General features: G+C 40.6%; 1 protein-coding gene across 3 annotated transcripts in view; it reads left to right on the forward strand.

Annotated features, from left to right (window-relative positions):
• RB195_011467 (uncharacterized protein) overlaps window positions 1-4,155 on the forward strand; it is a gene marked incomplete at both ends in the record, with an annotated part of 41,486 nt that extends 37,331 nt beyond the window's left edge. Inside the window, 11 exons of one of the 3 annotated variants that reach the window (XM_064192892.1) lie at window positions 74-244; window positions 318-422; window positions 672-837; window positions 1,112-1,265; window positions 1,390-1,465; window positions 1,681-1,827; window positions 1,884-1,983; window positions 2,428-2,569; window positions 3,438-3,511; window positions 3,872-3,994; window positions 4,061-4,155. In XM_064192892.1, coding sequence (XP_064050477.1) covers window positions 74-244; window positions 318-422; window positions 672-837; window positions 1,112-1,265; window positions 1,390-1,465; window positions 1,681-1,827; window positions 1,884-1,983; window positions 2,428-2,569; window positions 3,438-3,511; window positions 3,872-3,994; window positions 4,061-4,155 — 1,353 coding nt within the window. Of the gene's footprint in view, window positions 1-53; window positions 245-317; window positions 423-671; window positions 838-1,111; window positions 1,266-1,389; window positions 1,466-1,680; window positions 1,828-1,883; window positions 1,984-2,427; window positions 2,613-3,390; window positions 3,397-3,437; window positions 3,512-3,871; window positions 3,995-4,060 lie in introns of those variants that run through there. The other 2 variants (XM_064192893.1, XM_064192894.1) reach the window with 2 other exon arrangements.
• Window positions 4,156-14,511: the final 10,356 nt, after the last annotated feature.

The raw sequence follows: 14,511 nt of genomic DNA on the forward strand, positions 1-14,511 counted from the left end.
AAGAGAGAATGTTTCACATACATTTCGGGACCTTCAACAGCTAGGTTTTACAGTATTCTGTGAACCTGACGGTATGACGCTTGTGCTTGGAAATGAGACCACCGCCTTCGAGGGAAGGATCTTTGTCAGGGGACAAGCTGAGAATCCACACTGTGCGAAGACGTTCTCCTCTCTACAACACGCTTCCAAACCATACATGTTCAAAGTACCGTTTGAGCACTGTAACGTTCGACTTGAAGATCATGTGAGTTTCAAGGAGACGGAGCTGGATGTGTTTTCTCTAGTCTTTGATGTAGATGACTTTATTCCTATTCAAGGATACATTTGCAACTACTGTCATCGTCCAAAAACATCCTATGTTCATAACAACAGCGGCAGATGCCTACGATTTGAGATGCACGTACCCTGTTGGGGTAAGAGAGGTGAGTTGGAGAAGCGCATTAACATCGTACTGATCAATTATCAATAATATTTATCAATAAAGTCCTTCTACTCAGACCTACTCTTACAGATCTGTTCTTTTTAGATCCAGGTTTAGGTTTTTTGACAGGTCCTACGACCTATCAAAGAAAAAATTCCAAGTTTTCGTGCTGTGCGATTTAATGAACACAACACATTCGTAAAAGTTGATATAATTTTTTTACGTTTCAAGTTGAAAAAACAATTTACAGGTGGAATCTCATGTAAACGTTTCCGAACTGACGACATCTTCCACTCTGACCGATAACGCACATGGACCCAGCTGCAAGTTGACTGTCACCAACGAAGCTGACGAAAACATTGCTGCAGCTGTTGTTGGACAGGCTCTGCGTCTCCGACTTGAAGTCTCACCTAACGGTATATTTTGTTCGTCTACTTGATACTCGGTCCTTCCCGGAAGGGGTTCACGTCTGCTTCTTCGTGTTCCTGCAGTGTAAAACATCGCACTTAGGTTGGTCAAAATTTTTCAGCTTACTGGACAGTCGGTCCAACATAGACATTTTTTTATACAGAGGGATTACAAAATAGTATTCTGGTTACTGTATTGTTCTATTTCAAAGAAAAACTTTTGATTTCCGTACATTAGAATGTTGTAAAATGTCATATCTGTTACTTTTAATCTTTGTTTCAGAGACCTACTCTATTCTGCCTCGTAACTGCTTCGCCATAAACATTGAGACCGGTGAACGATATTCGCTAACAGATAAGGCTGGATGCGCAATTGATGATCAATTGTTCCCTGAGTGGACGCGAGTCCGTCCGAGTATGACTGAAGCAGTGTTTAGGTGCTCTTCTTTGCGGCTTAAATATCAAGATTCATGTTGTGTATTTCGACGAAAATTACGTATTAATTTCCTATAGATAGGGCATTGCTTTTTTAAATCGCATTTCCATTGAACTACGTTGTAGGACTTTCAAATGGCCTGACAGTTCAATGATTCGCTTCCAATGTGACTGCAGTGCATGTGTTGGACAGTGCCCTGAAGTATGTTGAACTAAACTAAACAGTTATTTTTTCATTCTACACACTCGAACAACAAAAAAGGACTTCTAGTCTGCTTTGAATCTCAGAAAAGATAAATGCTGGCTTACTTTTCACTGTAAGAGGATCACTTCGCAGCTCTTCTTGATTCTTCATTCTTCTTTCAATGAATTCCAAGAATGGGAAGTGATCTCATGTAATCTCTATAACATTTCCAGATGAATTGCGGAAGAAGGAGAGATGCAGCTATGCGAAAATTCCGTTTCCGACGTGTTCGCCACATCAAAAATGGGACGCAAATTGACGAACGACTCACTGAAAGCGATTATGATGAAGACGAAGAAGAAAAAGAGCTTCTTAGAAAGGTTGTTACAACACATTCCATCTTTATGCTACTTCCTCAGCAACAATTCATCTCCAGATCATCGATCCAAAACGATTGGCATTCTCGTCGTTAGTCAAAGTTCGTGAGGACGACGAAGAGGCACGTGCACAGGAACAAGTCGATCACTGGAGGAATGGTTAGTAACCGCATTGGGGGAAAATGTAGTTTGGGGAGGAGCACTCAGTGGCACCCTTGTTTCTCAACGTTCTAACTTACTTTTTTCTCTTAGTAAATATAGCATACATGTCATAGATACCCTAAGACTAATCTTTAGGCCTGAGAGCCTCAATTGATTCAATTATTTACTTCGAGGAACAAGGGCGTCACTGAGTGCCCCTTCTCCCACCCCAACTGCATTTTACCCCGGCATTACAAAGAGTGTTGATGCAGTACTTATTTCTCATCATTACACTGCTTGCTCAGAGGTTGTTACAATGGTGTTTCACTTACAAGGAGCATAGTCCAATCTAACTTTAACTTTAAATTTTACTTTTGAGACAACTAGCGATAGTAATGGTTCCCTACTGTAGTTTTTGCCGAATTCTCAGTGGATTTCTCACGTAAAATCTCGGTTTTCTAGGTATATCCGCTCAACAAGACGTTATCAGGGAGCCTCGCGATGATGCATTCGTCTGTGTACGCACTGTTCTCGTGTTAGGCATGTCCGTAATGACGTGCCTCTGCCTTGGAGTGCTGATCTATTCGTGCATCCGGCGACGGAGGTGCAAGCTGGCAACATCTGTGCAGGGCTCAATCGCGTTCTAGCCGCCTACGCCATGCTCTAGTTCATAGTGCCTCATTCGCTCACGCAGCGCTTTAGCCCCGAAGATTTCTCCATCCATTCGTTCCATTCCATTCAATGCCGTTTTCGTGCCCTCCCACCACTATCCCCGACTACTTTCTCGAACTTAATACTGCTATTATACTATGCTCATCTTTTTTTTGTGTTAGGTGATGAATTTTTGTGTTTTCCGTTTCATGATTTATTGATCTGTTTATCGATTGTTACGAGTTGCCATGCTGTGCTTACAGCATTTTACATTCCTACTTCGTTCAACATTCCACGTAATACCCCGAGAGGGGCAACTTTTCACTTTCGCTTTGTGATACTTCTCATATTGTTTCAATGTGTTACGATCTATTCCGCCTTCTTTTCACTTGTTTTCGGGTGATTTTAGCTACACTTGTGACGCCCTTATTTCTGCCTTGTGAACGAAATGTTCGTGTTATATTTAATAAAGTTTTTTTTAAAAAGAAATCCCGGAGTAGAAGTAGGCTGAGTCTGAATGTATTCAACTCTTCTTTATCAAATCCTTCTTTTTGACAGCCAATACCACCACATCCAACGAGGTACGTCTTAAAATGAGATGGTAACATTCCTATAATACGATAAGACATTAGTAACGAAGATCAACAGCTAATATTATAGAAGGGGAGATCATAGCTTATCGATAAGCTGTTGATGATGGTGTATTTAAACAATTCCGCTGAGGAGCACTTCTCATTTTGGCAGTTGTTCGCAGTGCTATACTTCTCGACCTCGATGAGGGTGAGGACTGTTGACGGTTGACTTTCTCGCATCCATAACAGATCGAAGTTCGTTCAGAAAGCTATCCACCTTGGTTTCATTGTGCTTCTTCTTGTAAGCATCGGAACGGTTTTGTGTAAGTTGATATCTATTACGCTCCCATAATGCAGAATCACTTTAAAATATGGTTTCTGCTAGAATGTTTATTTAAACGAGAACATTTTCCGATCCCTCTCTCGTTCTAGTACTTTGTTTCACATTGAAATGGACTCCCAAGAGACCAGATTTTTCCAGTGATAGCCTCACTCCTTTCAATAAAGTTTAAGTTTTCTGTGTCAGCTCCAAATTTACGGAATCTTTTGAATCACCATTTTTGATTCCTTTTGTATTAGTTACTGTCAAAACAAGTATAGACTGTGCAATAAAAAAACTTCACAATTCTACTCGTTGGTCACCATAATTTCCAAAAACTCACGAATAAAAAAGACAATTGTAGGTCAGGATGATGGCCAAACCGGTTCTCCAGAAGCAGATTCTAAGAGCGAAGCAGCGACAGAAGGAGGTGTTGTCGGAGCTGAATCCACTGCAGTGAAAACTTCTAATGCCCCTGGTGGTGAAGGCACGTAGAAAAGTAACTCTTCCAAGAATTGCTACCTGGAATTAACGAAAACAATTATTCTTCTAGGTAACATTATCGATAAAATCTTTAAAAAGGGAGCTGAAGAAGAATTCTCGACGATAACCTTCCTCATGATGTCCGTGATGGCTTTCTTATTGTAGATCTGATGACTGACAGTTATTTGCAGATGCACTAGTGGAATTGTATAAAGGTTTCACGGGCGTGAATGAATCCATTAGTCACTGACAACAATTTTTTTACTTAGAACTTTCGGCAGTAGTTTACCGTTATCTGTCCTTGAAGAAATGTACACTTTATTTTACAGATATATTTTCACAATCTTGAGAAGAACGCTATGTTGTACCTTTTCGGAGGGAAAGTTTGGCAAATAAATCCCAACTAATAAACTAAATAATAATAATAAAATTCAACAAATAGGAGAGAAAGAAGGTGCGGCGTGGTAGATTCAACGAAATATAGATTCAGGAGTAGACTATTAAAACAGTACACACTGAGATACTTTAGTGATGCACGAATGGACGAAACACGGGCAGTTGCGTAGGGGGTGCGCTCGAAGCGCTGCGGTGGAGACAGCTGTTGGAATCAAGATGGGAATTCATAGCGAACTGCAGAGATGGGTGGCGGTAACGAGGGTCTTTGCACGATCCGAACCGCTACGCTCCATCACGCCTCTACGAGTGCAGCCGCATACACATTTCTCCGTGCTTCATGTCGTTTTGACCCGACTATAACCGGTACAGTTAGAGCAGGAAGGTGCTGTCATCCGGCATATCGCCACAGCCCATAACCTGGAAAGTCAGGAGCCTGAAGTGAACATGGAATCTTTGGCAACAACCATTCGACTCGTCGCCTAACTGTCGAGTGAACTCCGAGAGGCCCGTCATCAGTATCGGAGATTGCACCGTGCACTGGAGGAATGCTGATGAACAGAAGCTAGGAGGCTGCGCGCGACAGCTGCGGGGAATGACTACAACAACTTAAAGAAGGAATGTGGCTCAACGTCGGCCAGATGCACCTTTGTGCGGAAAAGAGAAATCGTGTATATGGGGTCCTCGTCATCCATCCGAACATAGGAGTGGTATTTCGTTACGCCATTCGGTCCTTCTAGGTTAGAGAAACTTGCTAAGATCCCGATTTCTGCTCGAGCGTGAAAAAGCGTACGATCTTGAATAAAGTCTAGTAACTCAGAGTGACTTAATGTTGATCAAATCATCTTCCAACATATTGTAGAAAAAAACTTTTTCCATCAGCTTATCTATACAACAATTTCCAGAGTTCCGCCGTTTTTCCAAATTCTGGATAGGGTTCTAATTTCAAAAAAAAACCTCCAGGGGTTGGTAGAAATAGTGAGTTTTTGTGTTTTGTTTTGTAGGGCAAAATTTCTAGCATGCTAATACGAGTAGTCCTCATTCCTTCCAGAACTAAACAATGTGAGCAGAATTTGATCACTTCAGACTATCAAACTTCATTAAATTTACCTTTAAACTGCAGAAAACGATATAATATCAAAATTTTCATCTTTTGGGTGTGATTTCAAGTTTCTACCAGATTTTAAAAAATTTGGCTGTGGGTGTCGAAGCTAAGCGGTCGCATTTTCACACTACCAAGACAAAATGTTGGTATTTTTTGAGTTTCTTTTTTGTCGTTCCTCTGTAATTCGACCTACGCGCCTCATTCATCTCTTCCTGTTTTACCATGCGCTTTAATCCGTATTTAAAAATACCTATTCGATTTTAGAACACGGAAATATTTCGACACCAATATCTTAACAATCTTCTCAGCAATTTGTTTTTTCTACTACTTTGTGTTTCTTTGTTTCTATCGTATTACGAATTTCACATTTGTCATTTGTTACTCAGTAACATTTCGTTTTCAAAACACAAGTCATTTCCGATATTTCCATCACCACACATGATTTTGGTTTGAAAGAACTCGACGGCCACAATATGTTTACATGACAGGCACTTCGAAACGGTGCTCTACATTGCTCTCAGCTCTGCTTTTTCTCACATTCTCCTGTTTATTTCTTACCCTTAGTGACATCTGACAAGAATGAGAGAACCCTCAGTATTTCTTCTCTTAAATCTTGACGAAGACAAAAAATCTTTGTTCTTTGATGCGAAAATATAAAAACACATATGCTTTTCCATGAAATTTCCTCCTTCACATTCCGCTAATAGGCTTCTTAAAGTGACACGCGGAGATGACCAAAAAAACCTCCCTTTCACAAAGAGTAGATAAATTACTCGAAGGTGCCTCCACTTTCCCCGCAACAGTTATCATAGAATGATGTTTTAACGTTAAATGACGTGAACGAAATCATCGTGCTGATGAAGATAACGTTCAACGTTAGATAATGTAAACTGTTTTGCTACTATTTAAAGGCATCATACCACGAATCTGGGGTGGTACGGATTTCAGGTGGAGTATCCGTATACGGGATCGTAGATCATGGAGACGTGGGTGGTTCCGCTCATCTCTCCTTGAATCTTTGCAAGCAGCCGGCCCCTGAATGTTGTTTTGTACAATGCTTTCTAGTGCAGCGCGCCACCCTTGCCCGCGTAGCGTCCCTTACTGCCTGTCGGGACAGTCCGAATTGATTTTCGACGAAATGCAGGGCAGAGGCGGCGCAAAGGGCGGAGTGTAGCCACAGATGGCGTCGTACAAAACAGCATTCTGGAGGCGGCTGTTTGAAGCGATGCAGGGAGAGATGAGCGGAACTATCCCCATCCCCATAATCTACGACCCCGTGTACGGATACTCCACCTGAAATCCGCACCACCTCCGATTCGTGTCGGATTTGCCTCTAAGCAGCCGTTTGGATTCGAATGCATGTTTCCACTTTCTGAAGAAAGCAGGTTACCAACCTGAGTCAAACGTTACTAGTGAAACGTCACAGGAAGTTACTGCGCGGTATTACTGCAGAACGGCACCCCGATTTCACGCCGTTGGACCAGTGTCACTCCATTACACAGCTTTGCGGCACTGGTGCACCACTCCGACGCTGTGGGACCCGTCTCGCCCCATTTTCATGTATCATGATCATGATATATAATAACGAGCTTAGTCCGTCCGTCCGTCCGTCCGTCCGTCCGTCCGTGTGTGTGTGTGTGTGTGTGTGTGTGTGTGTGTGTGTGTGTGTGTGTGTGTGTGTGTGTGTGTGTGTGTGTGTGTGTGTGTGTGTTTTTTTTTTTTTTTTTTTTTTTTTTTTTTTTTTTTTTTTTTTTTTTTTTTTTTTTTTTTTTTTTTTTTTTTTTTTTTTTTTTTTTTTTTTTTTTTTTTTTTTTTTTTTTTTTTTTTTTTTTTTTTTTTTTTTTTTTTTTTTTTTTTTTTTTTTTTTTTTTTTTTTTTTTTTTTTTTTTTTTTTTTTTTTTTTTTTTTTTTTTTTTTTTTTTTTTTTTTTTTTTTTTTTTTTTTTTTTTTTTTTTTTTTTTTTTTTTTTTTTTTTTTTTTTTTTTTTTTTTTTTTTTTTTTTGTTTTTTTTGTGTGTTTTGTGTTTGTGTTTTTTTTTTTTTTTTTGTTGTGTGTGTGTGTGTGTGTGTGTGTGTGTGTGTGTGTGTTTTGTTGTGTGTGTGTGTGTGTGTGTGTGTGTGTGTGTGTGTGTGTGTGTGTGTGTGTGTGTGTGTGTGTGTGTCACGAAATTCAAAAAAAAAAGGGGGGGGTGCGACGGGTCCACCGGAGCCAGATACCTATAGAAGGGGGTGTGACGGGTCCACCGGCGTCGGATTGGTGCGCTGGCGCCAGATAGGTATAAAAGGAGGTATGATGGGTCCACCCGGCGTCGAGTCGGTGCGCTGGCGCCAGATAGCTATAACGTGGGGTGCGACGGGTCCCACGGCGTCGGATTGGTGCACCGGCACCAGAGAGCTAGAAAATGGGTTGCGGCGGGTCCACCGGCGTCGGGTTAACACGCTGGCGCCAGATACCTATAACATGGTGTGAGACGGGTCCCGCGGAATCGAAATGGTGCGCAATAATCTCGCGTGCATGACGCAAAAGATAGATGGTTGCAGTCGTTTCATAGCCGTGGCCACTGGGCGCGTTGCTTTTCACCTTCATGACTCCTCTGCGTATCTATTTCTTTCTTCGTTTGCCTCAAGTTGGTAGCATGCCGTTCTCAGAAAGTGGAAACGCGCATGAAAACGGCTGCTTAAATAGTAGCAGGATGTTTATGTGATCTGACGTGGAACGTTATCTTTATCAGTAGGATGATTTCTTTCACGTTATTTTATGTCAAAACACCATTCTTTGATAACCGTTTGTAGAAAACAGGAGAAAAACCCATATTTCGCAAGATGCTTCTAAATATTGTCTATAATATATTGATAAGGAGTATTTGAAGCTGAAGCTCGATTGTTCTGCAAATGTAGAACTGACACGTTTAGAAAGAAGACTATGAAGTCTTCTGCATTTAGTTATAATATAAAAAAAGGAAGAAGAATTGCCGGAGATACACAAGTCCAATTTCGTAGAACTAATATCACTTATATTAATTTTCGTTGATCAGTGAAAGCGAGCGAAGCAAACACCACAGAAAGTCTGAAGTCCGGCTTTAGCCGGACGCTCAGACTGGTATTTTTATAAGCTATGAAATTGAGTGAGGCGGTTCCCGCGGCGTCGAGTTGGTGCAGCGTTGCATCTCTATGACTCCTACGCGTGCCTATTTTATTACGGTGCTAGCAACGGTCATTCTACAGCAGGAACACTGATACGATGACTTCTTCACAAAGTCTTTCAACGAAAACTTTTATGCTTTTCGTGTTTTATGCGAAAGAAGAGCCCACTGAGCGACTCTCACATGCGATCAGAACAAATGCAAGTATTACTGTCGCCCGCTCAAGCAAATAGAGAACAAGGAGAATGAAGCTGAACAAGGTGATTAACTTGGCTAACCTGAAGAGTAACCTTTAAAGGCATCACCCCACGAATCTGAGGTGGTACGGATTTTAGGTGGAATAGTCGTATACGGGATCGTAGATTATGGAGAGGAGGGTGTTCCGTTCATTTCTTCCTAATTGCCGCAAAAAAACGGCCCGGAAGATGCGGCTTCGAGCATTTCGGCGCGCTGCTTTCTACAACGAGTCCGATTTGAGCGCGCCAGCCTTGTGCACGCGGCACCTTCCGGGCTGTTTTTTACGGCAATTAGGAAGAAATAGACAGAATCGCCCCCCCCCCCCCTCTCCATAATCTACTATGCAGTATACGAACACTCCACCTGAAATCCGTACCACCTCAGATTCGTAGGGTGATGCCTTTAAACTAGTTAAAATCCATTCTGGCTTTGGTGAAGCAGGTATTGAAATAACCACACAGCAATCATCAGCGAAAGCCTAAAACTTTCGGATCTATTTATTCAACTTCTGTAGTTTTGGTCCTTCGTCGAAGCTGAAAAGCTGGGAGTGCGGACTTCCTGAATTACGAATAGTGGACAACACTTTCTGGATTACCAATGGGAGAATCTACATTTTAGTCATTTCATTTACAATTCTGTTGAAGAGTATTTATGAATATAATAGAAAATATGGATGCTTAGCATAGGTGCAGCATAGCAGCACATTTTTCTAAACCGATGTTGCCTACTCTAATCTCTTCAAAAAAAAAAAACGGCTAGAGTAGAATTACATTGTTCAGCTTCCTAATTATATCATGGATTCCACGACCCATGATCAATCCCATGGGACCCGTCTCACCCCATTATACCGCTTTTCGACACCGTGGGATCCGTCTCACCCTATTTTATAGCTTTCTTTCGCCGGCGCTCCAATCTACCACCATTGGACCCCTGTCATCCCATTTTACCAATCTTCGACGCCGGCGCGCACACACGACGCCCTGGAACTCGTCGCACCCCATTTCATAGCTTTCTGGTGTCGGCGCACCTACTAGACAGCGTGGGACCTGTCGCACCCCATTTTTGGAAGTTTGTGACTAACAAAATAATCTCGTTATTGTATAGCATGATAATGATATTCGTTCCTTGACGATTGCGTCCTTCAGACAATCATCCTTTAGACGAAAATGAAAATGAAAAACAACACGGAAGGAGGAAGTTTAAGCCGTATATCTTTCTGGAGAGCTGAGGGATTTGGAGATGAAGTCCTCAATTTTCGCTTAAAAGAAGGAAATTTCGCGGTCAGGTGCATCATAATTTGTGTGACATCTTTACTGTACTTTAGAGGAACGTGTAAAGGTTTTGCTATTAATAGTGAAAGTTCCAAATTGTGTAAAAAAGTCCAGATCCATCAAAAGAAGTAGAGAAAGAGAATGAAAGGCAATTCTCTCGTTTCTATTGCGATTAGCTTCTGATTAGGCTACAGTCATACAATTAAAGCAGTTTTATAAATATTTCCACTCTCGAAAAATAATTGTCGTAGGTATTATAAGTGTTTATTACGACATTATATTCTTATTCATCTTTCTTGAAATTATTTTTAACATACATGATGACTACCTAAGAACTATTCGTATGATTTGTAGTTTTTTAATGAAATTAAAGAAAACTTAATGGATAACGCGCGAACGTGGACAGTTGTTCCACAGCTACATACATTCATAAACTCAAGTGCCCGTAGCGTAGAAAAAGCAGTAAGCCGAATGTTCATTAATTAACCCCTCATTTCTTTTACTCGTTTGCTCACCAACATAAGGGTCTGTCCTAAAGAAAAGTAGGAGAGAAAATGGATAAACAGAACTTTGTGAGGAAACCGAGCACACACATTTAAATTTGTCCGAAAATTTTAATTCAATTTTCTTCTACTACCTACGCCTGTTCTACCTTCTCCAAATTACAGCTTTCCATTCTTTTTCGACATTCTTTTTATAAAAACTACTTTCTTTTCTGTTTTGATGAGACAATAGTCACAAAACTGACCCGAAAATACTAGTTGCTGGAAGCTACTTACTGTCGCGTCGCAGCAGTATTTATTTGATCGCATCACAAATAATGAGGTTTTCAATTGTGGTTTTTCATACGGATAGGAAATGGATTGAAAGCGTACTAGAAAAATGGAAGAAGATAAAAGTAAAAAAGAGAGTAACGGAACGGATACAATTTAGATTAAAAGAAATGGTTCTGACTATCTTAATTTGAAAAAAAATAAGTTAAAAGTCAATGAGACAAGTACGTCAAGTCCACCGCGCCGATTTGAGCACAGCCGCTTGCACACTGCACCACAGCGAAGCGGCCTGATGGAGCTTAACTGTTGGATTCGAGAGAGAACCGCGCTGGCGCCAATTGGCACTGTTATCCGAGTAAGTCTAGCGATGGCTTCACCTCGATGACAACCGCTGGCTCCATCGTGGCGCTTCGAGTGGTGCCACTTGCGCAACCGTACCGAGTTTCAGATCATTTAGCCTGACAACACTAGTCAGGTAGGATTACAAAAATACTAGTAAATTGGCTGTTCTTGACAGGTCATTGTGTAGACGAAACGGCAACTCACAACGCCAAACAATTTCCAATCACCTCAAAGGGATGGATCGACAACACTGCCCTAATTGTTGTTATCACAATGGTCCGGAGACATATTAAAGTCCTCAACAGCGCATTTAAAAATCTCTTCGGGAACAAAACAAAGTGTGGATGTTGACGTGTTTGTAAATAGTATTAGTCAAATACCTAAAAATAAAGATGTTTTTCAGGATATGTTTTTCAGATACATATCATAAATAGAGCTTTTCTTCGTAGAAATCGCGCTGGTGTCGTTAAAAAAAAGTCAGGAGTTGCTACTCTGACGATAGTGTGAAATTAAACAAGATTAATCTCGTACGTTTCTTGTGACCACTGGCGGAATGTGGTTCAGGCGCAAAAAGCAAAGCGCCAAGAGAACCGCAGGCGAGGGACGAGATCCGCGCAAGGCGACACATTGGACAATAAAAAAAACGTTGAGAAGGTTTGTTTACGGACGAGGACTAAAGCAAGAGTCGTCAAAAACGAACGCAAACGAAAAATTGGAGAATCAGTTTAAGAACCCATTTGATTTTACTGCATCTCTCTAGTATCTACTGGAAATTGCTGCCATGTATGATGTACAAGATTGAAATCTGTTAAAATCACATGTGCAGTATACTACCGCCATATTTTTTTTCCTCGGTTTTGAGAAACGAACGATAGATGTCGATGGAGTTCCAGTCCATTGTTGTATTACACAACTTGCAAGTTCTCGCATCATGTCATTTCCATGACACTTTCGTTTTCGAATTCCTCTTAACGCAGAAAAAGATATATGAACCTACGTCGATTTGGATCGTATTCATCAGTGAAGGGCCAGCGGGCAGGTTTTCAGATGTCAAACACGTCTTCCGAGCTGGTTCTCACATGTCGTCGGGATTCGGCGCCAGCTACGGTTCTCGGTCTCGATGACCATCAAGTGCGTACCGTTGCTGTTAGCTGTAATCGCATTAACAAGGTATGTTCAGTGTTCATTTTCTTGCTTCGCGATTAGGCTGAAAATAAAGTGCCAGAGGTTCCTCTCTGCACACGGTTATACTTACTCCTGACATAGATTTCTTGATTACATTAATATTCGAATACATTTAGAATATTAGCAGTGATAAGTATTTCGAACTGGTTATATGTTTCTTTCATTTACTCAATCTCTAACTTCTTGTATTTGTAGGTAACCTTTGTAAACTTACAGCAGAGCAGTGGAACTATAGCATATTCATGTATAAACTCTATAACTAAATAAAAGTAGGACTTCTGTGACGAATCCCTGATTCTTTTTCCTTCTGAAAACGGTCCTGTTTAAGAACTTGTTGAGGGTTTCCGTAGCATCGAAATAACTTGACAATCTACCACAAAATGTGTATATATAAAATGTATGTATATTTATTTTCTTATTTATTTATTCGCATACACAGATAGTGCATCAAAAAGAAAAAAACACATTTGTCTATGTCGGGATAGTTAAGAAAAAGTCGGCAAACTTATTGTCAGAGGGGCCTGACGCAGTCCTTTTCGTGGCGGAAACGCATCAACATGTAAAAAAAAACCGTCATCCTTGCTCTGAAGATTACAGATTCTACACTTTCTCGCACCAAAATTAGTCAATCTCTGCGAGAAACATAATACATTCATTTTAATGCACTCTTCACTTTCCCGGACCTCATAGCCCGAAGCATTCCTGAGCCCTCAAATCTCGTGACCCATTTTTCACACCTACACTAAAAACTAGATATAAAGGCGAATAGTTGTATTCTCAGAAGTCTCTAAATAATTGTTTAATTACTTACATTTATTTATTCATTAACACTAAAAGTGCGCCATAAAAAGAGAAAACACACTTTGCCTCAGTCAGAACCAAAAGACAAATTTTAAACATTTGGGAAAAAAAATATGGGATTTAAAGGAATACCTTGAAATTGACACCAAACTTTTATGAGTGTGAAGAATGATTTGAAAGACAAAATTCAGCACGTTTTCGTCTCCTAATTCGAAATGGCATTTCTAAACAGCTAAAATCGTCCGGTGTAGGCAAGCCAACAGTTTTTCCTTGAGCAGAACATTCAATGCAGGGACTGTTGGCATCACGTATTCCAAATGCTGCTCGCTCTCGCTGTACAAAAAGGCCGTCCCGGCGAGATGCCGCAGCACTTCATTCTAGACGTGAATTCCAAAAAATATCTTTGCGTCGTTAAGGATTATAAATAGAGTCGAATGCTTTCACAAAAACCAATCTATTTTCTTCTCATGAATCACCATTCTCAGTCAACAACAGCATTTAATTGACCATCCTCTGGTTTTACTAAAGAATTCTGGATTTTGAACTCTATAAAGCCTGCCAAAGATTTTGCCAAAACGGAGGAATCCAAACAGGTTTTAGATCTTTTGTCGTGAACACTCAGGAATTCCACCATTTTTGTTGAAGCACTCGCAATATTTAATTTATTTGGTAAGTCCATTCGCACATCGTTTCTATCTCTACCTTTTTTACACACTTGAATAGTTCGTGCATGATGGATCGGATCGGTTCGCTTCGAAAATGTCCGCTCGGATTTCTTAAAGGGTTTTGGGTCCACTTTCCTAAGTTCTCATCATTTCATCCACATCTGATCTCTAGAATGGTCAAAAACATGAATAGGTCAAGAAATTGTTCTCACCACTTACATATAGTGACTTCAAGCTTGCTAATAATTAAAGAATACGGAGTTTCGATTTGTTTAATATGTCGATATAGTTACTTGCTTCTCTAGCATCGATGTGAGATCCAATCCATGCTTGGCTTCCAGAACCGGTTGGTGATATATTTGAAACGTTGATATCGGCTTATGAACAACGATATAGCACCCGCCTCTTCCTGGAGATTAGCTTTTATTCATACCTAGTAGTGAAAGTCTGGTCAAGGCCGCACTCTCAAACTCTTCGTCAGCCTTAGTTGATCAGCAAAAATTTACATTTTTTGAACATAGTTCACTAAAACATTTGTAACAATTACTCTATCAGGAAAGATAGACGCTTAGACAAAGACGCATTTCTAGACACCTCAGTGTATTAG

Source organism: Necator americanus, chromosome III, assembly GCF_031761385.1.
Source record: "Necator americanus strain Aroian chromosome III, whole genome shotgun sequence".
Classification (NCBI taxonomy): Eukaryota; Metazoa; Nematoda; class Chromadorea; order Rhabditida; family Ancylostomatidae; genus Necator; species Necator americanus.